Source organism: Capricornis sumatraensis, chromosome 15, assembly GCF_032405125.1.
Source record: "Capricornis sumatraensis isolate serow.1 chromosome 15, serow.2, whole genome shotgun sequence".
In the NCBI taxonomy this organism is placed as follows: domain Eukaryota; kingdom Metazoa; phylum Chordata; class Mammalia; order Artiodactyla; family Bovidae; genus Capricornis; species Capricornis sumatraensis.
In genome coordinates, this window is record NC_091083.1 from 66,463,885 (window position 1) to 66,487,285 (window position 23,401).

The window sequence follows — 23,401 nt, forward strand, 5'->3', positions numbered from 1 at the left end:
AGCCATGGCAGGCAATAGCTTCTCTGTGGACCAGGGTCTACCAGCCTATTGAGATGTCTTAGATCACATCATTCCTTCTGGGGGGGCTGCCCTGTGCCTAGGAGAATGCTCAGCAGTATCACTGACCTCTAACCACGAGATGCCAATAGCCCCTCCTCACTCCTCAGCTGTGACATCCCAGAATGGCTCCAAACATTGCCAGATGTCCCAGGAGGGAAAATTGATCTCTGTTGAAAACCACTGGTCTACAACCAGTGCTTGTCAGTAGAGCTTTCTGCAAAGACGGAGAGACCCCAATAGGCTGTGTCCACAGGGCAGTGGACATATGGCTGCTGAGTACTTGAAATGTGACTGGTATGACTGAGAAACTGAATTTTGGTAACTTTATTTATTTTTGGTCATGCTGGGTTTTTGTTGCTGTGCAGGTGCCCTGGCTTCTCCTTGCAGTGATTTCTCTTGTTGCAGAGCACGGGCTTTCTAGGGCACTCAGGCTTCAGTAGTTGCAGCTCCCGAGCTCGAGAGCACGGGCTCAATAGCTGTGGCACCCGGGCTTAGTTGTTCCGCAGCATGTGGGATCCTCCTAGATCGGGGATCAAACCCGTGTCTCTTGCACTGGCAGGCAGTTCTTTACTACCGAGCCACCAGGGAAGCCTCAGAAACTGAGTTTTTAACTTGATTTTATTTTAATGAGTTTAAATTTAAATAGTCCCATATGGTTTATGTCTGCCATAAGGATGATGCGTCTATAGATCTTAATAAGATTGTTTTATGAATAATTGCATTTTTTGTTACTTGTGTTTATGACAAGCGGTTTTACATATATAATAACAACAGGAAGCTTCATTTTTAATTATTTTCAGTTCTTAAAAAGTGCATTGATTTGAAGGAAAGTTTTAAATAGTTGTACAAGTGCTGTGCTGTGACGGCTAGGACATTTTCTCCTACAAATAACAGAAAATTCTCCACTTAAACAATTGTTGTTCAGTCTCTCAGATGTGTCCAACTCTTTGCAACCCCATGGACTGCAGCACGCCAGGCTTCCCTGTCCTTCACCATCTCCCAGAGTTTGCTCAAACTCATGTCCACTGAGTCAGTGATGCCATCCAGCCATCTCATCTTCTATCATCCCCTTCTCCTCCTGCCTTCAGTCTTTCCCAGCATCAAGGTCTTTTTGCATCAGGTGGCCAAAGTACTGGAGATTCAGCTTCAGTCCTTTAGGATTGACTGGTTTGGTCTCCTTGCTGTCCAAGGGACTCTCAAGAATCTTCTGTAGCACCACAGTTCGAAAGCACCAATTCTTTGAAACTGTTTTATCTCACAGCTTAAGATGGCCACAGAGAAGGTCCACTCCAGGGCTAGTTGATTCAGCCACTCAGTCTTGTCACTAGGAGCCGGGGGTATGTCTGTGCTTGCCTGCCTCAGTAAGAGGGCTCGTCCTCAAGTCTCGGGATGGTGGCCCACAGCCTCCAGATGCTCTGCCCAGGGCTTCCTGGTGGTTCTGAGCTCCTGGACTGAGGTCACAGTCCCTACACGTGGGTGCTGACAAGCCTTGTTTTCCGCAGCCACACTGGTGAGAAGCCCTTCCAGTGCATTGCATGTGGCCGCGCCTTTGCCCAGAAGTCTAACGTCAAGAAACACATGCAGACCCACAAGGTGTGGCCTCCAGGACGCAGCGGTGGCACCGTCTCTCGCAACTCTGTGACGGTACAGGTCATGGCTCTGAACCCCAGCAGACAGGAGGATGAGGATAACACAGGTGGGTAGAAGTGACCACTGTACTGGGCAGCGTCTGGCTGGAGCATCCCTGTGTAGCCCTGGGGGTGAGCAGAGCCAGCCACAGACAGCTTACGGAGGGGGTGTTCTGTGCAAGCAACATATGCCCCCTTTTCTCTGGCCTGCCAGTGGGAACTGGCCCTACCGTGTTGAGCCATTCTGTGCATGCCTTCTGAATTCTTGTGAGCTCTAGAGAAGAACCCATTTCTTTCAAAACTCTTGTAATGCCTAGCACCTAGGGTTCAACCATTGAGCAAACATTTATGGAGGCTTACTGTGTGCCAGGGGTCTTCCCAGGTGGCCCAATGGTAAAGAATCTGCCTGCCAAGCAGGGGACTCAGGTTCGATCCCTGAGTTGGGAAGATCCCCTGGAGAAGGAAATGGCAACCCACTCCAGTATTCTTGCCTGAGAAATCCCATGAACAGAGGAGCCTGGTGGGCTATAGTCTGTGGGATCACAAAGAGTTGGATGCGTCTTAGCGACTAAACCAGCACCACCACTGTGTTCCAGGCCCCTGGGCCTACAAACTTGAGGTCAGAGGCCCCTGTCCTCAGGGAGAGTGAGGGAGGAACAGCTAAACACATGATTGTACAAGGAGCTGGGCGGCATCGTGAATTCAGCTGGGGGTGGCAGTCAGGGTCGTTAACAACCTCAGAGCTGTCTAGAGTGTCTGAGGGGAAGGCCTGCAAGGGGAGACTTGAGGCAGTGGCTCTTCATCCATCAGAATGTAAGTGTTCAGTAGTTTGGCCCCTGGAATGGCTGTGTCCCTGCACAGCAGCTGAGCGTGAATGCAGGGCCTCGGTACCATGTCCCACACTGAGCCCATGGTTGGTGGCAGGTGAATCCAGCAGAGCACAGGGGAGGGGTCCCAGGAGTCCTTCCGGGGTGGCGTGGCCCTCTGCCCTGACCCTTCCTCTGCCTTTCTCAGTGACTTTCCTCCCTGGCTTTCTCCACAGGGTTGGGCCAGACCCTGTCGAGCACCCCACAGCCCCAGGCCTTGCCCACAGCCGGCGAGGGAGAGGGGGACAAGCTGGAGGCCAAGCAGGTGGTCCTCATCGATAGCTCCTATCTGTGCCAGTTCTGCCCCAGCAAGTTCAGTACCTACTTCCAGCTCAAGTCCCACATGACCCAGCACAAGAATGAGCAGGTAGGTAAGGGGGCGGGAGCAGGGGAGGGCCACAACCACTCGAGTCATGAGCCTTGGCTGATGCTGGGGTCTTGAACATGGCCTAGAAAGGGACAGGAGTGGGCCTCGGTTGCTCTGAGCTGCCATGTGACCATGATGGGCTAAGCTTCCCCCTCCATCCTCCCTGGGTGGTGCCAGCTTTTTGGGCCATTACAGTGCTTGCCTGAGCGAGGAAGTCCACCTCTCAAGGGTCATATAATGAAGGAATCAGACACAGGAAGAATTCTTACCACTTTGAGAAGATCTAGTGTGTGAAAACCCGCCTATGGGGGTTTGAGACTACAGCCTTTTTTTTTTTCAATTGAAGTGTGATTTACATGCCATAAAATTCACCCATTTTAAAGTGTACGCTTCAGTAGTTTTTAATCTATTCATAATGTTATACAGCCATCACCCCTGTATTTCTAGAACATTTTTTTTTTTTTGCAGAACTTTTTTATCACCCCAGAAACTTTATACACATTAGTGTTCACTCGCCCCTACTCCCAGACTCAGGCAACCACTAACCCATTTTCTGTCTCTATTGATTTGCCTATTCTGGACATTTGATATTGGAATCATCTAGTATGTGGCCTTTTGAAATAATATTTGCATTCATGTTGTAACATGTATCAGTACTTTATTCCTTTTTATTTTTGGATAATATTTCATTGTATGAATATAGCACATTTTGTGGAGAAGGCAATGGCAACCCACTCCAGTACTCTTGCCTGGAAAATCCCATGGACGGAGGAGCCTGGTGGGCTGCAGTCCATGGGGTCGCTAGGAGTCGGACACAACTGAGCGACTTCACTTTCACACATTGGAGAAGGAAATGGCAACCCACTCCAGTGTTCTTGCCTGGAGAATCTCAGGGACAGGGGAGCCTGGTGGGCTGCCGTCTAGGGGGTCACACAGAGTCAGACATGACTTAGCAGCAGCAGCACATTTTGAATATCCTTTTATCAGTTGATAGACATTTAGGTTCTTTCTACTTTTTAGCTATTATGAATAATACTTTAGTGATCATTGTGTACAAGTTTTTGTATGAACATGTGTTTTCAGTTCTCTTGGGTATGAACCTAAGAGTGGAATTACTAGGTTATATGGTAACTCTATTCAAAGTAATTTTTGTTAGTTATTTTTTCTCCCTATTAAAGTATCATATACCCAATATAGAATTGGGAAATTCAGAAAAGTCTGAAAAATATATAGATTCACATTTACTATTTATTATATGCTAAGTACCCTGCTAGAGGGATTCCCTGGTGGCTCAACAGTACAGAATCTGCCTGCAATGCAGGAGATGCTGGTTGGATTCCTGGGTCAGGAAGATCCTTGGAAAAGGAAATGGCAACCCACTGTGGTCTTCTTGCCTGGGAAATCCCAGGACAAGAGGGGCCTGGTGGGCTACAGTCTATGGGGTGGCAGAGTCAGACGCAACTTAGGACTGAGTAACAACCCTACTAAGGTTCCTCACATTCAGTACTTTACTTACTTCTCATAGCAACCTTAGAGATAGGCATTTTCAGTGTATCCAGATGAAGAAGTCGAGGCTCAATCCATCCAGAGTCACACTGCCTGTAATAACTGAGGCAGGATTCAAAGCCAGTTCGTTTGACTCCAAACCCCTTGTCATAGCCAGCTTACAGTATGTCCTCCCAGGAATCCGGCACTCAGTGCAGTACGTTTTGTAGATTTCCTTTCCTTCCTCCTTTTTTTTGACTATGCCACACGGCTTGTGTGTTGTTAATTCTCTGACCAGGGATCAAACTCGTGCCCCTTGCAGTGGAAGCATAGAGTCCCATCACTGAACCCCCAGAGAAGTCCCAACGGCGGCATTCTTTAAATCCCCTATTATTGGACATTTAGGCTATTTCCTGAGTTTTGCTATTATAAACAAAACCATGATGAATATTGTTGTAATCAAATCTTTGTCCACATCTCTTTACTTTTTCCTTATTTATAGATTCTTAGCAGAGAGATTGATGGAGTTAAGTTAGACTATCCTTGGGGGGAAAAGTCACCAAAAACTTGTATTCAAACTGGCTTAAACAATTAGGAAGTTTGTTATCTCACATATTAAGAAAACCCAAGATGGGGCAACTCAGGCCTGAGACAGTCAGTTGACTCAACCCTGCATTAAGGGCCCTGTGTCTTTCTAACTCTTGTCTCCACAGGGCATGGCCCTGTCCTCTGCTGGTGGTTCACCTGTGGTCCTATGATGGTGGCCACTTTTTCTAGGCAGAAGACCAGACACAGTATTATCCATGAACATAAAGGGGTTACATTAATAATATCTTCTGTATCTTCTTTAAGAGCATGGAAACCTTGCCCAGAAGCCTTCTGTAGCCTTCTCATTGGTCAGAGCCCATGCACCTGCTCTATCATTTAGAAATGCATTGTTAGGCTGCAAATAATAGATAACTGGCTTACTGGTTAGGATTTTTTTCTCTCTCACATCATAAGAGGTCCATAAGTAGGTAGTATTGGGTTTATCTAGTAGGATTCTCCTGGCTTTCTGCTCTGCTATCTTTAGCATGTGGCTTTCATCCTCAAGGCTGCAGAATGGCTGTCACACCTTCAGTCATCACAGCTGTATTCCAATTAGGATAAATGCAAAAAACAGAGGGAACTTCTCCTAGGAAGCTTTTGCCTTTGTGTCCAGGGAGTGATGCCCTCCCCAAAGATTACTGCCTACATACCATTGGCAAGAAATGGTCGCATGACTGACACTCGATGTAAGGGAGCCAGAGGATCAAGTGTTTTAACTGGGCATCTTGCCACTCTGAGCAAATCAGGGTTCACTTTGTTAGGAAGAAGAAGCCTTCTTCCTTCTTTGTTAAGAAGAAGGGTTGGAATTGTATAGGCAACCCTGAGTGTGTCATGCAACTGTGACTGTTTCACAACCCTATGAGGAAGAGTGTGTGCATGCATTTGTGCTAAGTCACCTCAGTCATGTCCAACTCTTTGCGACCCTGTGGACTGTAGCCTGCCAGGCTCCCTGTCCATGGGATTCTCCAGGCAAGGATATTGGAGTGGGTTGCAATGCCCTCCTCCAAGGGGATCTTCCTAACCCAAAGATCAAACCCTCATCTCTTATAGCTCCTGCTTTGGCAGACGGGTTCTTTACCACTAGTACCACCTGGGAAGCCCCATAAGGAGTGTGTACTACTTATTAATGTATACCTTTTAAAATGTTAAAAGCATATCTTTCATACAAATAACTTAGTAAACTTGAATCAGGATTTTGCTTAATTCATTAATGGGGGAACTGGAAAAATGACAAAGCCGGTCAAAAGATGGTACGGAACACTAATACCTATATCTCTGTGTAACTGTGTCAGTAAAAAAAAGGAATCCTGAAATAAGATTACTAAGTTAGATACAAATCTGGTTTATGTCCTTCAGGGCAATAAAACCTCTGGAGTTTTAAAAAAAAACCCTCTGGAGTTATCTTTTCTACATGACAAAAATAATTTACATTGGATCAGTTTTCTACAAGTTAACATTTAACTTTAGAGAGTATAGGTTCTGATCAGTAATAAACAGTCAAAACAAGTCACATCACCCAGAGAGTGAGATGACCCTTAGCAGCTTAGCTGTCTTCACCTAACTGCTTGCCAGACAGCACTTCTCCAAGTGAGGTCCCCAGCCCAGTAGCTTCAGCATCACCTGCGTGCTTGGCAGGAATGCACGTGTTCAGGCCACCCAGACCTGCTGCGTCAGATTCCTTGGAAGTGGCCAGTCTGCTACTGTGATGCAGGCTCCAGTTGGAGAGCCACCATTCTCGCATAACATTGAAAGGATGGGATGCCATCTTTTCACATCTTTTCAAGATGTTATCATTCCAAGTTCTGGATAATTTTTTAAAAATATACCCAGTACATATAGTACAAGAGGGTTCCCTTTTCTCCACACCTTTTCCAGAATTTATTGTTTGTATGTTTTTTTGGTGATAGCCATTCTGACCAGTGTGAAGTGGTACTTCATTGTGGTTTTAATTTGTGTTTCTTGGAATCTAGAAAAATGGTGCAGATAAACTTATTTGCAGGGTGGAATATAGACGCAAACGTAGAGAACAGGCTTGTAGACACAACAGGGGAAGAGGAGGGGAGGACAGATCGAGAGGGCAGCACTGACATTTAGACGCTGCCATGTGTGAAATCGACAGCTAGTGGGAAGCTGCTGTGTGGCACAGGGAGCTCAGCTCGGTGCTCTGTGATGACTTAGGGTATGGCATGGGGGTGGGGTGGGAGGGAGGCTTCAGAGGGAGGGAGCACGTGGATATATACGTGTTGACTTAAAAAGAAATGCACAATGTGAGAGTTAAGTTTTATTAGGGGCAAAATGAGGGCAGTCTGGGAGGCAGCACCTCACATAGCTTTGAGAAACTGCTCCAAAGAGGCAGGGAGGGAAAGGTCAGTATATATGAGATTTTGGTGAAGAGAGAGTACATGCAATCAAGCACATATATTTTCCAGAAGATTTCCGCTAGGCTTGTGAAGCTTTTGCTAGTCACGAGGAACAGTCATCACCATGAAGGATTTTAGTGCTTTTTTAGATATAGGGAGATACAAGAATTAGGCTCATAAAATCAGCTCCTAAAAATACCTGAAGACCTGTCGTACTAGTTTTTCCTCGAGCACAGAGTGCCTCATTTCTGCTTTCCACCCTGAACTCCTTTCAGGGGGTGGGTCAGCTGTAGCAGCACGTGATTTAATCCTTGTAGAGGTAGATGGCAAGTGCCCATGGCAAGTGGCAATTTGTGGTTGACATACATATAGCCGATTCACATTGTCGTACAGCAGAAATGAACACAGCATTGTAGCAATTATGCTCCAGTTAAACAATAAATAAATTAAAAAAATATGTATGGCAGAAGCCAACACAATATGTAATTATCCTTCAATTTAAAATAAATGAATGAAGAAAAAATAATAATAAACCCAGGGCTCCTGCAGCAGGGGAGCAGGGGAACAGCAGTTGGGTCTTCTGTGAGCAGTGTTGGAGGTGGACACCACAGGGCAGGGGACCGCAGTGGAGGCGGCTCTCCAGCCTGCCCTCACCCGCCCTACCTCTTACCCCAAGGTGTACAAATGTGTGGTCAAGAGCTGTGCGCAGACCTTCCCGAAGCTGGACGCATTCCTAGAGCACATCAAGAGCCACCAGGAGGAGCTGAGCTACCGCTGCCACCTCTGTGGCAAGGACTTCCCCTCGCTGTACGACCTGGGCGTGCATCAGTACTCACACAGCCTCCTGCCACAGCACAGCCCCAAGAAGGACAGTGCCGTCTACAAGTATGTGATCCCCCTTCCCCCTCCCCATAGGAAGCCCGGGGGTCCATTCCCTCGGTGGTTCCAACTGCTCAGGTCCAGTGGGACATCTCAAAGGGGAATCTGAGGCTTCAGGGTCCAGCCTGGGGGAGTGGGTTGTGTGCCTTGGCACTGAGCGGGGGGAAAACGTGGCCCCTCCTTGTATCATTCTTCAGCTTGGCAGACATGCAACCTTAAAAAGAAAAAGTCTTAAAAAGGGAAGCCAATTTTTCCTTGTTCATAGTGGAAAAAAGATTTGTTTTTCCCTAAAGTAAAATATTATGAAAATAGTGTTTTGTCTGATAATCTACACAATTTAGATTACACTTAGAATGGTACACTGATTTTTTTTTTTGGCTGCACTTGGTCTTGGTTGCCGAGCACAGGCTTTCTCTAGTTGTGGCAAGCGGGGGCTACTCGCTAGTTGCGTTGTTCGAGCTTCTCATTGTGGTGGTTTTTCTTGTTGCAGAGCGTGGGCTCTGGGGTGTGGGCTTCAATAGTTGTGGCCCATGGGCCTAGTTGTCCCATGGCATATGGGAGCTTCCTGGACCAAGAATTGAACCTGAGTCCCTGCATTCATCAGCAGATGGATTCTTAACCACAAGACCATCAGGGAAATCCTACATCGATTCTTAAATGAGAAAATGCACAAATGTGTATTTGAAAGCAAAAATCATAAAAATAAGATTGGTATGTTTTATAATCTATAGAATTTAGGTTAAAGTTGGAGCTATATGCTGATTCTTAGAGTGGGACAAGGAATGAATTAAATGTGTATTTTATTGGGGGTAATTTTTCTGACAACCCTTTACATGGCTGTAGTCTTCTGTTTCAGTCATAAAGAAGGTCCCTTTAGCAGAAATGATGAAGGGCTCCCTCCGTTTTGCCATATGCTTTTAGTCCTTAGAACTTCCGATCATTCTCTTTGGATCCATTGATCTTGTAATTGTCCTTGTCATTCTTGTTGGAGCTACTGAGCCTGTGTTCATCCTTGTAGAATCTCCCTTCCTCGAGAGCTTTCTGGCTCCTCCTCCAGAATCCCATTTGCTGATGGTATTGTTTAGCATCACTTCCATGATTTGGAGGAACCCCTCACTGTTGCTCTCCATTCATTTTGCTGTGCATTAGCCTTATGTCATTTGCGAGCAGCTGCCTCACAAAACCTAGCACATGGGGATAGGTATTAGTGGGGAAAAAAAATAGGAGTTTTTGTCCAGGGACGACTTCTAGTTCATTAGTGAATATTTTCATGTTAGAATAATTTTGCTTCTCCGTGCAGACTTGTATCTGCAGGGAGTTGGCTGATGACCTCTGTTAATGCACACCCCCAACCCTGGCCCACCTCTAGCTCCTGGGTGAGGCTTCTGGGGTTCAGAAATAAGTAAACAGACTTTGAGTCTAGAATGCATGGACTGCTTAGGGAGACAGGAGTGTATGTATTCTTACTGTATGCTGTGATAAAATGCTGTCATAGACATATATACCCACGGTAAGAGGTAGGGCAAGGGACAGTATTCCAGGAGCAATGATATCTGAACTGAGTTTTGAAGGATGAATAGGAGTTTGCCAGGTAGACAGTGGATGGCCGGGAGTACCTTCCTAACAGGAGGAACAGCAACTGTAAAGATAGGAAATAAAATAGCAAGTGGTTTAGAATGCCTATTCTGTAGAATGGAAGTGGGAGGAGATGTTTAGATGGGGCCTGGGAGAAAAAGTGGGGGCCAGGGCCTGAGGATCTTGTAGAAATCACAGGAGCTTTAAGAAGCTGGCAGGGGGACTAGGCTCAAGAAATGGGGTAGAGGGCATCTGACCCTGGGGGAGATTGGGAAATGGGGCCCCAGAGGCAGGAAAGCCAGGTGAACTCTGACCAGCTAAGGGGTGATTTCTGGATAACGATGAGTAATTCCCGTTTGTAGAGAGCATTTGCTTTTGCCCTTCCAGTCTGTGGAATTTCAAGTCCCTGTAGCTGTGTGGCTCTCTGGAGTGAGATGCCAAGTAAAAAGAAGTGAGTACCTGCAAGGTGCCTTGGCCTGACTTAGGGACATTGAGCCCTGCCTTCCTGGAATGTAGGTGGTATCAGTCAGTTCAGGTGGCTATAACAAAATATTAGAGTCACGTGAGAGAGAGAGGGTGCCTTTCTTTCTGGTCTTTTGTTTTCTTTCTTTCCTTCTTTAGCTGCATTGGGTCCTGGTTGTGGCACTCAGAATCTTGTTGCAGCTTGAGGGTTCTTCGTCGTGCCGTGGAGGCTTCTCTCTAGTAGTGGTGTGGGCTTCTCTCTGGTTGTGGCATGCGGGCTCCAGAGCACGTGGGCTCGGTAGTTGCAGTGCATGGGCTTAGTTGCCCCTCAGCATGTGGGATCTTAGTTCCTTGACCAGGGATTGAACCCACATTCCCCCTGAAAGGCAGATTCTTAACCACTGGACCACCAAGGAAGTCCCTGCTCTTTTCCTATAGGGGCACTAATCTCATCTGGAGGCTCCCACTCTCATGATCTCACCTAGACCTAAGCACCTCCCAGAGGCTCCATCTGCAAATACTATTACATTGGGGATCAGGACTTCACCATATGGATTTTGGAGGAACCTAGTTCAGCTCATAGCTGTGGTATTCTCCCCATTGCAAAGATGAGGACACAGAGGCTCAGAGAGGAGACGTTAGCATTCCATTATACATGGATAGGCTGTAATTTATTTAACATGTCCCGTACTACAGGTTAATTGGGTCATTTCCAGTTTATCATTATTATAAACAACATTACAGGAAACAAATTTGCACCTATAGCTTTGCTCATTTGTAAATAAGTTCCTAGAAGTAATTTTGCAGGTCAGAGATCAAAGAAGGGTTTACAAAAGATTAATTACTACCTGAAAAAATAAATTTATGTGCATACAATGCAGTATTTTAAAACTACAGAAGCACATAGAATGAAAAGGAATTCCCTATCCATCCTGACCCACTTCCGCATCCCACAGGCAATTGCTTTCAAGAAGTGTTTTTTTTAAACTTACTTTGAGGGACCTTCCCTGGTGTTCCAGTGGCTCAAAGCCCGAGCTCCCAATCCAGGGGCTCCAATCCTTGGTCAGGGAACTAGATCCAATATGCCATAACTAGAGATCCCGCATGCTGCAACTAAGGACCCATTGCAGCCAAATAAATAAATAATATTTTTTTAAAAACCTTACTTTGACATAATCTCAGACTTCTAAAAAAGTTATACGAATAGTACAAAGAATTCCCATACATATCCTTCACCCACATTTCCCAGGTATTACAATACTAACCACACTGGCTGTGTCATATTCTGAGCTTTTTGAGAGTAATTTGCAGACACCATGCTCCTTTACCTTTTCTCTTTCGTGTGTATTTTCTAAAAACAAGGATAACCTCTTCCATAAAAGCATAGTGTAGTTATCAAAATCAGGAAGTTAAATCAATACAATTCTGTTACCGCATTTATAGACCTTATGCAGAAATTTCCAATGGTTCCAATAGCATCTTTTATAGATGAAGAAAAAACTTTTGTCTGGTCCCAGGGTCCAATCCAGGATCACACATTGCATTCGGTTGTCCTTGTCTCTTCAGTCCCCTTTTTGCTGAAACAGTTCTTTCTGTCTTTGTCTTTCATGACCTTAGTATTTTGAGAGAGTAGAAGCCAAGTATTTTGTAGAATGCGCTCAGTTTGGATTTGTCTGATTTGACCTCAGGGTTGGTCCAGGATTGACACTTTTGGCAGGAGCATCACGAAGCGACGTTGTGTCTTTCTCAGCACATTATATCAGGAGACACATGACATGGGTTTTCCCTATTGCTGGGCATGTTACCTTGCATGATTTAGTTAGGGTGGCATTGCTGGCAGGGAGTTTTCATTTTAATGGTCTTGCGAAACTGCCTCCCCTGCAAACCTGTGCCTCCTGCCACCAGAGCCTGAGCCATTCCCATCTTTCTCCCACCAGCTCACAAAGTCTCTGCCCTCCTGGTAGCATGGCTCCCACCCCACCCCCTCCTTCTTTCTTGCCATCTGTAGGCATTTAGCTTGTGGTTTTCAGGGTGTGGCCCTAGGGGGAGTCCCCTGGGTGCACCACAGGTGCAGCCTGCCTGTGGGTTTCCCACCATGGCCCTGGTGTACAGATGGCAGGGCCCACAGTTCTGTTTTTAGCATGAATTGCCCACCTGCCTCTAGCTGTCCTCATTGGTACTGCATTGTAAATGGGCCCAATTGCTGGCCGGTGTTTTCATGGTGGGAAGACAGTGGGGTCTTTTCTTTAGTGTGGCTTGTGGCCTGAAACTGCTGTTTTGTGGGTATGTTAACCAGTGATGGTGGAGGAGGGGTGTGGCTGGTTACCTCCAGCCCCGTGCATGCTCTCTCACCTCTCTGCTCCTCCCCATTTAGGTGTGTCAAATGTGTCAACAAGTACTCCACACCTGAGGCGCTGGAGCATCACCTGCAGACCGCCACACACAACTTCCCCTGCCCGCACTGCCAAAAGGTGAGGACCCCTGCCCTTTCTGGCGAGACAAAAGTAGGGGGCAAGAGGTGATGGAGCGAAGACCCCACTGTCTCCTCCTCTCCTGCCTGCCTCATCACATGCAGGCCAAGCTTGGGGTTGTCTCTGCAGACAGCACTTCTTGAGGAGTGAGAGCTCTACCTTGCCAGTCTTACCAATTGGTCACCTACCCCGGCTGGCCCGGGGTTGCTACTGGGGCTAGGCGGGCCGGCCAGGCTGTGGAGTGAGGACTCTCTTGGGCCCAGGCCCGGCATGCAAACAGCAGCCTCCAACTTCCTGACGTCTTATTATCCTGGTTATTACCAGTTCCTTTTTAACAGTGGATCTGGAATCTCTCACTAAAGCCTGGCCCTTCACACCCATCAAAAATCCAGTCAGGGTTCCATTTTTCACTTTTCCCCAAAACATTATTTTTGTAAAGTTTGTTTGAATCAGGTCCATATATTGTGATTGATTTTATTAATCTGCAGATTCCACCATCAATGCTTTTTTTTTTTTTTCTTTTAATGTGTTTGTTGAAGAAGCTGGGCCTTTGGTCCTGTGGAGTTTCCTGAAGTCTGGATTTTGCTGATTGCACCCCCTGGTGTGTCTAACTGGTTTCTTCGTTCTTCTCATTTTCTTAGCACCTTACATGGCAGATTTCCTAGGACAGACAGTTCTGGTTTCACTTCGGCCTCATTGTAGATGTTTCTAATTTTACAGCCTAATTTGGAGATTTGGAATTTGTGGTCCGAATAAAAGGTATCATGAATTAGCAAGAACCCTGTGCCAGATGTAGTTCTGAGCATTCTATCTGAAACTGACTCATTTAACCCTAGGAGGCAGGCATACTATTTTACAGACAGAGAAACTAAGGCACTGAAAGATCATCCAGCTAGGAGATAATGGATTGAGTAAGTAATTAGGTCTGTGTCCTTGACCACGTATCTGTATCAGATGAATGAAAAAATGAATGAGTGCCCTTCCTATACCTGGGGAGGAAGGAGAATTTGGCTTCTGTGTTTTCTGGCTTTTTATTACCTTTCCATTTATTTCTTCGGTTACGTGTTCATTTCTTCATTCATTCCCCTGCTTGTCAGTCATTTAACTCAGGCCCTGTGCTGGGAAATAGGGCTGTTATTCAAATAGGTTAGATGCTAACTTTAAAAGTGTGGGTGGACTTTCAAGGCATTAAATGTGTGGCATTGAGAAGTCACGGAGAGCTTCATGGAAGCAGTGACCTGAGTTGGGTCTTAAAGGATGAGTAGAAGTTTGTCCTGCTAAGAGAGAAAGTCTCTCTGGGTAGAAACAACAGCCTGGGCAGAAGCTCAGAGCCAGCCTGTCTTGACTGGTCTTATGGGTGAGTAGTGGGAGCCATGAGCTTCTAATGACTGAGCTGGGCCCTGTGAGCCTTGACCCCTAATGGGCAGAAAGAATGGTGTTTCCATAAGAGCTGGTAATGAGGGGTCCCTTGAGCTCGTAATGTGGTGCGGGTGGTGAGTCAGACCTGACGCCGACTCCTTTGTCCTGCCAGGTATTTCCTTGTGAACGGTACCTGCGGCGTCATCTGCCCACCCACGGCAGCGGGGGCAGGTTCAAGTGCCAGGTGTGTAAGAAGTTCTTCCGGCGGGAGCACTACCTCAAGCTGCATGCTCACATCCACTCAGGTGGGTACACCCCCCTGCAACTTCTGCTCAATCCCCAACTCCCTCCCCTAGACACCCTCTCAGCTCCCCTTTCCATCCTCCTCTGGCCTTCCTTCCCAGCTCCTTCAGCCTGTTTCCTCAGCATCCTCCTGCCCACCCCCTTCCTCCTCTTCATCCCCGACCCCATCTCCTTCCTGGCCCCCTACCCATCTGCCATCTCAAGGGAGCAAGAGGTTCCCACCAACACTGTAGTAGAGACGAGCCTCTGGAGGCTGATGGACAGACTCCTGGCTCTGCCTCCAGGAATCATCCCCTTGAGACCATTCTGAGCCCCGGAGACTGGGCCCACTGTTCTCGATACAGAATTCCTTCCCACACCTTAACCTTTTTAATGGCTGCAGACCGTTCCATTATAATCAGAATTACCTCAGTCATTGGATTGGCATATTTCAAAAGTACTTATTCATCTTAGAGAGGAGGACAGAGAGGAAATAATGGCAGGAAATAAAACAGCCCAATCATAGACTTTTTCCAAAGGGCAGGTTGTGACCCCCGACCCCTGTCAGATGAGAGCTGCTCTCCATGCCCCACCCCCACCAGCCCCACCTGTGGAATCTGCAGCAGATGATTTGGTGTGACTCAAGTGGGCTTCGGGCCATACTGCTGAGCTATGGAATCTTAGTTCCCCCAAACACTAAGTGTACACCATGAACCTCAGTTTTCTCATCAAGGACTTACCTTATGGTTTGTTGTAAGGATTCAATCAGATAAGATGTATTGCTCCCTCCTGTGGGCTTCCCTTGTGACTCAGCTAGTAAAGAATCCACCTGCAATGCAGGAGACCTGGGTTCGATCTCTGGGTTGGGAAGATCCCCTGGAGAAGGGAAAAGGCTACCCACTCCAGTATTCTGGCCTGGAGAAGTCCATGGGGTCGCAAAGAGTTGGACATGACTGAGCGACTTTCACTTTCATTTTTCACTTTCCCCCTTCCCGTATGGTTGACCCCATTTCAGTAAACGTCACGACTGTCCACCTGGTCACCCGTGCCTCAGGCTCATCCTTGACTCTCTTCCTCTCCTGCCCCACAGCCAGTCCATAGGCAAGGGCTGCCGGTTCTGCTTTCTCAGCATCACTAGTACTTGGCCACTTCCCATTTCTTGTACCAGCCTCCTTCCTGCCTGAGCCCACACCGCCCTCAGTCTGCTCTCCTCCGCAGTCAGATCCTAGCCCTCCTCCGCTCGGCCCCGCTGTGGCTTCTCATTCGGCTCAGAGTAGAAACCTTGGCTTTCAGGCCCTCCCTGTCAGGCCTGGCTGCCTTGCCCACTTCGTCTTCTGCCTCATGTTCCCTTCCCTGCTCCTTGCACTTTGTTCCTGAGACACACCCAGCACCTTGCCTCTCCTCCTGCCTGGACTCACTCCCAGTGTCTGCCAGGCTCACTCCTTCACCACCTCAGGGCTCACCTCAGGTGTTGCCTCATCGGGGAGGCCTTTCCTGCCCCTCCTAACTGAAGCAGCCCCCTCGTCTCCTTGGCAAAGCAAAGTCCTGAGGAAGGAGAGAGAGGTCTTTTCCAGGCCACCTCTCTAAAGGAGTTGCTGCTGTCTGGTGGGGACCCCTGTGCCCCAAATTCAGACTCCCTCTCAGGGTACCCTGGGCCTCCCCAACGGGGTTTCCTCCTGCAGGTGAGAAGCCCTACAAATGCTCAGTGTGTGAGTCCGCATTCAACCGCAAGGACAAACTGAAGAGACACATGTTGATCCATGAGCCATTCAAGAAATACAAATGCCCCTTCTCGTGAGTAGAGACGACCCTGGGTAGGAGGGGCAGCTTTACCAGCTGTGGGGTGGAAGAGGGCCGGGGCTGAGGGCGTAAGGCCCACTCGCCTTTTGTCCTGTCCCGGGTCCTGCCTGGCTGCCTCACTTCCCACCCTGCTTCCTTGCCCAGCCCCCAGGGTAGATGAGGACTAGCAGAGTGGCCAACAGGAGAGTCCTGGGCTTAGCACACTCCCCTGACCAGCGTTTTGGGTTCTAGGACACACACGGGCTGCAGTAAAGAGTTCAATCGGCCAGACAAGCTGAAGGCTCATATCCTCTCTCACTCCGGTAAGTTGCTCCTGCACCTGCTGGGAAAGTCTGGTTCAGCTCGAGCCCCCTGGGCAGGACCCTGGAAAGAACAGGCATGTCTCATGAGACTTAGTATCCCTGCCTGACACCTTCTAGCCAGCAGACTCTTGCTCCCAGGAGCCCCCCCCCTACATTTGGGTCCTCAGAGTGCACAGAGGTGAGTCAGCCACAACCTCCAGGTGGAGAAGGAAGCTGATTCAGGAGATGACTGTATCAGAGAAGCACCCACTGTGATAGAGATGGGGTCATATGGGAGGGAGATCCGATTCTGAGTGGGTCCAAGATAAGGCCCGGAGAAGGCAATGGCACCCCACTCCAGTACTCTTGCCTGGAAAATCCCATGGATGGAGGAGCCTGGTGGGCTGCAGTCTATGGGGGTCACTAACAGTCAGATACGACTGGTGACTCCACTTTCACTTTTCACTTTCTTGCATTGGAGAAGGAAATGGCAACCCACTCCAGTGTTCTTGCCTGGAGAATCCCAGGGAAGGTGGAGCCTGGTGGGCTGCTGTCTATGGGGTCGCACTGAAGCGACTTAGCAGCAAGATAAGGCCAGAGGGGTTCCTTGGTCCCCTCGGCAGAGAAGGGCAGCTGGGATGTGGAGTAGGGGTCTGCACATCACTCCTCAGTTTCCAAGGGGCTCCACGGAGCTCCCCCCAAGATTGCTGCTTCCCTGGAGCAGCTTGGCTGGCTTCCCACATCCAGGTACCATTTGGTCTGGAACACGATTTCACAGTGTCAGCACTATTGATATTTTGGATAATTCTTTGTCATGGATATCTGCCCTGGGCACTGTAGATTGTTTAGCAGCATTTCTGCCTCCAGGGGACAAGCCAAGAAATCCCTGGGTAGTAAAGTCACCCCTGATGAACAGCCACTGGTTTCCAGAAAGGATCTAGTTTGAAATCTGGGAGAGTAGATTGGGGTCTTGGAGACTAAGAGCCTAGGTTGGATTCTTGGCATTACCACTGTCCTGCTGGGTGACCTCAGGCAAGTTTCTGCCCCCTCTCTGAGTCGGCATTCCAGGGAAACTGAGGGGACGATGGCACAAGCTGTGTGTGGGATGGAGTTGACTTCACAGTGGACATGGAGGCACCAGTGATTCACCCAGTGAGTGATAACTGAGAACCTACCACATGTCAGGCACTGGGGGTGCCATGAGGGAGTCAGGCAGAGCCCCACCCCACTCTCCTGGGAAGCTTAGCATTTAGTGGCAGAGATAAAAAATGAACAGCAAACAAATAAGTATATTACACTAAAATATGCTGAGTTCAAAGATGGAAATAAGCAGAGTGAGAGGGCAGAGAATAAAAGAGAAGTGGGTGTCAGGGAGGACTTCTCGGAGGAGGTGACAGAAAAGCTGAGTCTGAGAGATGAAAAGAGCCAGGAAATGGCTTCCAGGGTGAGGGAGCAGCAGGGGTGAAGCCTTGAGGCAGGGAAGAGACTGGAGAGTGTTTGAGATGAGGAACAGTGGGCAGGGGGCCTAGAGCTCAGAGAGCAAGTGAGAGGAGGGGAAGGGGCTGAGAGGAGAAGGGGGTGGTCAGCCACACGCAGCTCCGTGGGAAACTTGGGGAATCACTGGAGGGTCTGGAGCGGGGAGTGTCATGGAGGAGTTTTACCAAGACCTCTCTAGAAGCCCCGTGGGGAGTGGTGTGAGGGGGCCAGGGTGAGGCAGGCCAGCCAGAGACGGGAGATGATGGCCACCTGGCAAAGTTAGCCACGGTGTGGAGGCTGAGCTTGCTGTTCCAGGCAGAGGGAAAGAGCGCATGGAGAGGCCCAGAGGCAGGAGGCTAGCACAGGAGAAGTGGCTGGGGGAAGGCGGGAGATGAAACTGGTGGGAGCAGGGCCCAGGTCACACCCCTGCTCACAGGGCAAGCTGAGGAACTGGGTTTTACTCCCAAGTGCCAAGGCAGCCGTGTAGGGTGAAGGGTCTGGGCGCGTCTCACGGCCTTCCCTTCTCTCCGCAGGCATGAAGCTCCACAAATGCGCCCTGTGCAGCAAGTCCTTCAGCCGCCGTGCCCACCTCGCCGAGCACCAGCGTGCCCACACGGGCAACTACAAGTTCCGCTGCGCTGGCTGCGCCAAGGGCTTTTCCCGCCACAAATACCTCAAGGACCACCGCTGCCGCCTCGGCCCCCAAAAGGACAAGGACGTGCAAGCCCGGCGGCCCCCCCGGAGGCGGGCAGCCCCCCGCAGCGGCAGCGGCGGTGGGCACAAGGTGGTGACCCCCCTGCCTGGCCCGCTCGGGCTGGAGGAGCTGAAGGACACAGGGGCCGGGCCCGTGGCTGAGGCCGCCCCAGGCAAGCCGCCCTTCTCAGAGCCAGAGGCCGTGCTGTCCATCGTAGTGGGGGGCACGGTGGGGGGCGAACCTGAGCTGGTAGTGCCTGGGCATGCCGAGGGCCTGGGCTCCAACCTGGCGCTGGCGGAGCTGCAGGCAGGGGCTGAGGGCTCGTGTGCCATGCTCGCTGTGCCTGTCTACATCCAGGCCTCGGAGTGATGGGCCCATGGTGTTTGCTCCTGCGTCCTGCCTGATGCTCATCTTTAGGTCCAGAGCCCCTGGGAGCACACCAGAGAGCCTTCCCCGTGGAAGTGAGCCATTGGTCAAAATCCTTTTGGAACGTCATCTGTAAACCCTGGCCCAAGGCCGCCTTGCTGTGTTCCCTGTCCTGCTGGGAAGCCCTGCACCGTTCTGGGAACCGAGGCAGCTGAGCCTGAGCGGCCGAGGGTCTGGCTGGTCCAGGCTGGTGGTCGGGCTGCCTAAGAGGGAAGACAGGGCCGCCCCATCCACCCTTCCTCTAGGCTGCCAGGGGGCAGCCTCTAACTAAGCTGCTGAGGCCTGAGATGGTTAGAGCCCTTATCTGTTGAACCTTTTCACATGCAGTTCCTCCCAGCATCTCCAGATGACTGTAATGTAGCCATGTAGGAGGCACTCAAGTGTCATGGTTGGAGTGGAGCTATCAGCCAGATCTGGCTTCAGATCCAAGCACTGACACTTACTTGCTGTGTGACCTTGGGTAAGTCACTTCCCCTCTCTGAGCCCCGCATTCTGTATCTGTACAGTGGGGCTTATGACAGTACTACCTCATAGGGCTGTCATCAGGATCCAGTATGATGAAGTGTGCAAAGAATTTGGCATAGTGCTCAGCACTGAACAAGTGCTCAATAAATGTTTTTTTTATAAAAAATGACTCAGGCCCTACCTTTGGCAGTTTCTTTCTTAGCCCCTAGGTGGCAGCAGTGCCCCCTCCAAAGCACGTGGGGGCTGAGGGGTCCCTTGGCTCCTCACTCACAACTATCCTGCCCCGATAGCCACAGAGAGGTTTGATGCATACAGAACAGTTATTTTAGATCATGACCCATGGAAATCCCCCGAGGAAGGGGTTTATAACTCACTTTTGAAAATGCAGAATCCTGGGTGTTAGCCTAAAACCCTCTGCGATCAGAAACTCTAACCAGAGCCAGAGGACCATCTCTAAATGGCCATAGATACTCTCGCATCCAGCATTCCCTTCACTGTCTCCAGCTAGTCCAGAGGGAAAGCACGCCAGGCTTTCTGGCAGGCAGGGAGGAGAAAAGGGGCCTTGACCAGTGCTTTCTTATTTATCTTCACCACCACCTTGCTAGACCACATTGCCTCAGGTGTAGGAGAGGCCTCTGCGGCTCGAAATGGGACAGGATGGGATTCGAGAGGACTGTTGGACGCAACCTAATCACGGAGTTTCCCTGAAGAGGACATCCCTCAGACATCTGTGTGTGGGCCTGTGGCTGGAGTTCAAAGCAAGGCTGACTTCCCTCCATCCTCAGGAGAGGGTGTGATGTGGTGGGAGGGATGAGTGAGGCAGCCTTGCACAGCAGAGGGGGTGAGGGCAGTAAGTGTACCTGGCCCAGCCGTCAGAAGGGCCAGGGGAGGGACTGGTGGGGACAGGAAGTCTCAGAGGAGGAAGTAGCCTTTGACAGAGTGTTTGATGTATGGGTAGATAGAAGAAGGCATGCCAGACAGAGCAGGGCATGAGCAAAGACCTTGAGGTGTGACAGTGATTGAGGCCTGGGGCTGGTGTGTGGTCCAGGGTGACAGAGATTTGGGGGAAATGGGTCAATCACGATAATCACTAATTGCTTCAAATCTCCATTTGATGGAAGCTGTGTTGTAACCCTTCTGTGTCACATAAGTTCAGCCCCATCAGGTGAGAATTGTCACTTTCCTTATTTCACAAATGAGGAAACAGAGGCCCAGAGAGGCAGAGTTTCTTGCCCAAACACACACAGGAAGTCAGAGTTGGGATTCAAGCTGGGGGGCCTGCTTCCATGTACGCTTAGCCACTCTGCTCTACTGAAATATGGGTCAATGTCAAATCAGAGAGAGCCTTGGATGTTGGCTTAAGGAATTTTATTCTCTACAATCAATATATTCTCTGTAATGAAAGCATCATGGGTGACATTAAACATTTTTTTAAAAATTGTAACAGTTATAGTAAAAAAATGTGAACAACCACATTTCCATCTTAATACAATTTTAAATTATACTTGTCTTTTTTTCCTGTCAATGTACACACGCGTGCACTTATCAATAATCATGAGGACTAAAGCTAACTAGGCACTTACGTCATGCCTGGAGTGTGCTAAGCACTTTAAGGTGAGTGCTACTTTTAATCACATTTTACAGCTAGGATGAGGCAAGGTTAAGCAGCCCCAAGTCACACAGCAGTAAGTGGCAGAGCCAGGCCCCCAAAGTGAAGTGAAATCACTCAGTCGTGTCTGACTCTTTGCGACCCATGGACTGTAGCCCAAGCTCCTCCATCCATGGGATTCTCTAGGCAAGAATACTGGAGTTGCCATTTCCTTCTCCAGGGGATCTTCCTGACCCAGGGATCGAACCCAGGTCTCCTACTTGCAGGCAGATGCTTTAACCTCTGCGCCACCAGGGAAGCCCACACAGTAGTAAGTGGCAGAGCCAGGCCCCCAAACAAGGGCCATATTAAGATCAGGTCTAATACTTAAAAGATGTGGAGTTGGACTGCGGGTGAGGAGGCTGGGGCAATATTGGGGTTCTCGTAGTTAAATCTGTCCTAGGTTGGCATATGGGAGACTGAGGCCCAGAGAGGGGAAGGCCCACGGTCAAGGGTCATTCAATGTTGATGACAGAGCTTCTGTAGGACAGGGTGTAGTAGAAAGAGGAACTAACCTGGGCATCCAGGGTTGTCAGATCCAGATTGTGGCATCAGGCAGATCTGGGTTTGAATCCTGGTGCTGCCTCTTCCCAGCTGTGTAACTGGCAAGTTACTTCACCCCTCTGAACCTTGGACTCCTCATATGTCAAATGGGAAGAATGATATTAATAGCACCTACCCAATGAGATTGTTGTTGCAACTCAGAGAATTGAGATCACAAATTGGCAGCCTACAGGTTGATAGACTTTGACTTTCACTGTGTTTGGAAAAAATGAGCCAGCCTTTAAAAGTTATGAAATTCGAGACCTACAGTCATGAAAAGTAAGAGGCATTCCCTCTGTGTCAGGAACAAGACCATGATGCCTGCTGTCATGACTTCAACGTTATGTAGGAGGCCTAGCCAACAGCAAGACAAATATATAAAAATTTACTGCATTCATGTACTCCAGAAGTGATTAGAAAATATAAAGTTGGGAGATTTCACATAAAAATCCAAGTTTCTGAGTTCTTTTGAAAAATGGGAGGAAATTCCCCTGAAACCCACTGGTTAGGACTCTGCACTTTCACTGCTGAGGGTGTGGGTTCAATCCCTGGTTGGGGAACTAAGTAAGAGCCCTCAAGCCACAAAGCACAGCCAAAAAAAAAAGAAAAGAAAAATGGGGTATCTGGCACTAGGAGGCAGCAGTCAAAAGGAGCTCACCCTTTCAGGTGAGCACTTACGTTACATGTGTCTCAAAAGTGGAAAAGCAAGATGGCCAGGCAGGGCCACATGATTTTTCATGTTCCTGGCCCAATTTACTCATTCATCTTATTTATAGTCTCTGGGTATATGACTTTGAACTTCCCTGGTGACTCAGATGTAAAGAATCTGCCTGCAATGCTGGAGACCTAGGTTTGATCCCTGGGTTGGAAAGATCCCCTGGAGAAGGGAATGGCAACCGACTCCAGTATTCTTGCCTGGAGAATTCCATGGACAGAGGAGCCTTGTGGGCTACAGTCCATGATGTCACAGAAAGTTGACACGACTAAGCACACATACATACGACTTTGGGGAACCCTGGAAATCTTTCTTCCTCTTCCGGTTTTCTGCCTCTAACCCAGAGCTACCCTCAGTTTCTCTATCAATAAACGTGGGGAGTTCAGTCATGGCTTTACTGACTAAGCGCCACGCCCTGTGCTCTGTACCTTATTTACATGTTACTGGAGTCCTTAAGACACCCCTTGGAAGCAAGCTGTCCTATCATATCCATTTTACAGGTGGGAAAACCAAGCCTCAGACAGGTATAGCAGCTTGCCCAAGGACTCACTGCTGGAATGTGTAGAGCTGGGCCTCCAGTCCAGGACTGATAGACTCCAGAGCCCTAGTCTGAGGATTTCTGAAGGTCTTGCCAGCTCTGATGAGATGATTATTTTTAGAACCACTTCTCTGAGGCTCCAATCAGAGCTTGGCCACACTATCCTCTCCAGGCCACCAGTCTATCCTGAATGGATGACTGTATCATCAACCTTCTCTCTGGCATCATCTGCTTTCTCTCTTTCCCCACCACGATGCCCACCAGTTTGACCACAAGAGCCCAAGTGATCTTTCTAGAGCCTGATCAGATTATGGCGCTTTCCTGTTGAAAACCCTCCAATGGCTTCCAATCCCACCCAGAATGGACTCTAAGGTTTTCCCTGTAGATTTCCAGGCTCTACAGGATGCAGGCCTTGTCTCCCACCACTCTTCTT

General features: G+C 48.9%; 1 protein-coding gene across 1 annotated transcript in view; it reads left to right on the forward strand.

The window, feature by feature from the left end:
- The window catches only part of ZNF341 (zinc finger protein 341), a 40,162-nt gene extending 20,755 nt beyond the window's left edge, over window positions 1–19,407 (forward strand). The window contains exons 8-15 of the mRNA XM_068987487.1: window positions 1,563–1,756; window positions 2,731–2,921; window positions 8,031–8,239; window positions 12,645–12,741; window positions 14,273–14,405; window positions 16,065–16,176; window positions 16,414–16,484; window positions 18,473–19,407. Of these exons, the coding sequence (XP_068843588.1) occupies window positions 1,563–1,756; window positions 2,731–2,921; window positions 8,031–8,239; window positions 12,645–12,741; window positions 14,273–14,405; window positions 16,065–16,176; window positions 16,414–16,484; window positions 18,473–19,002 (1,537 nt within the window). The 3' untranslated portion in view covers window positions 19,003–19,407. The remainder of the gene's footprint in view (window positions 1–1,562; window positions 1,757–2,730; window positions 2,922–8,030; window positions 8,240–12,644; window positions 12,742–14,272; window positions 14,406–16,064; window positions 16,177–16,413; window positions 16,485–18,472) is intronic.
- The last annotated feature ends 3,994 nt before the right edge of the window (window positions 19,408–23,401 follow it).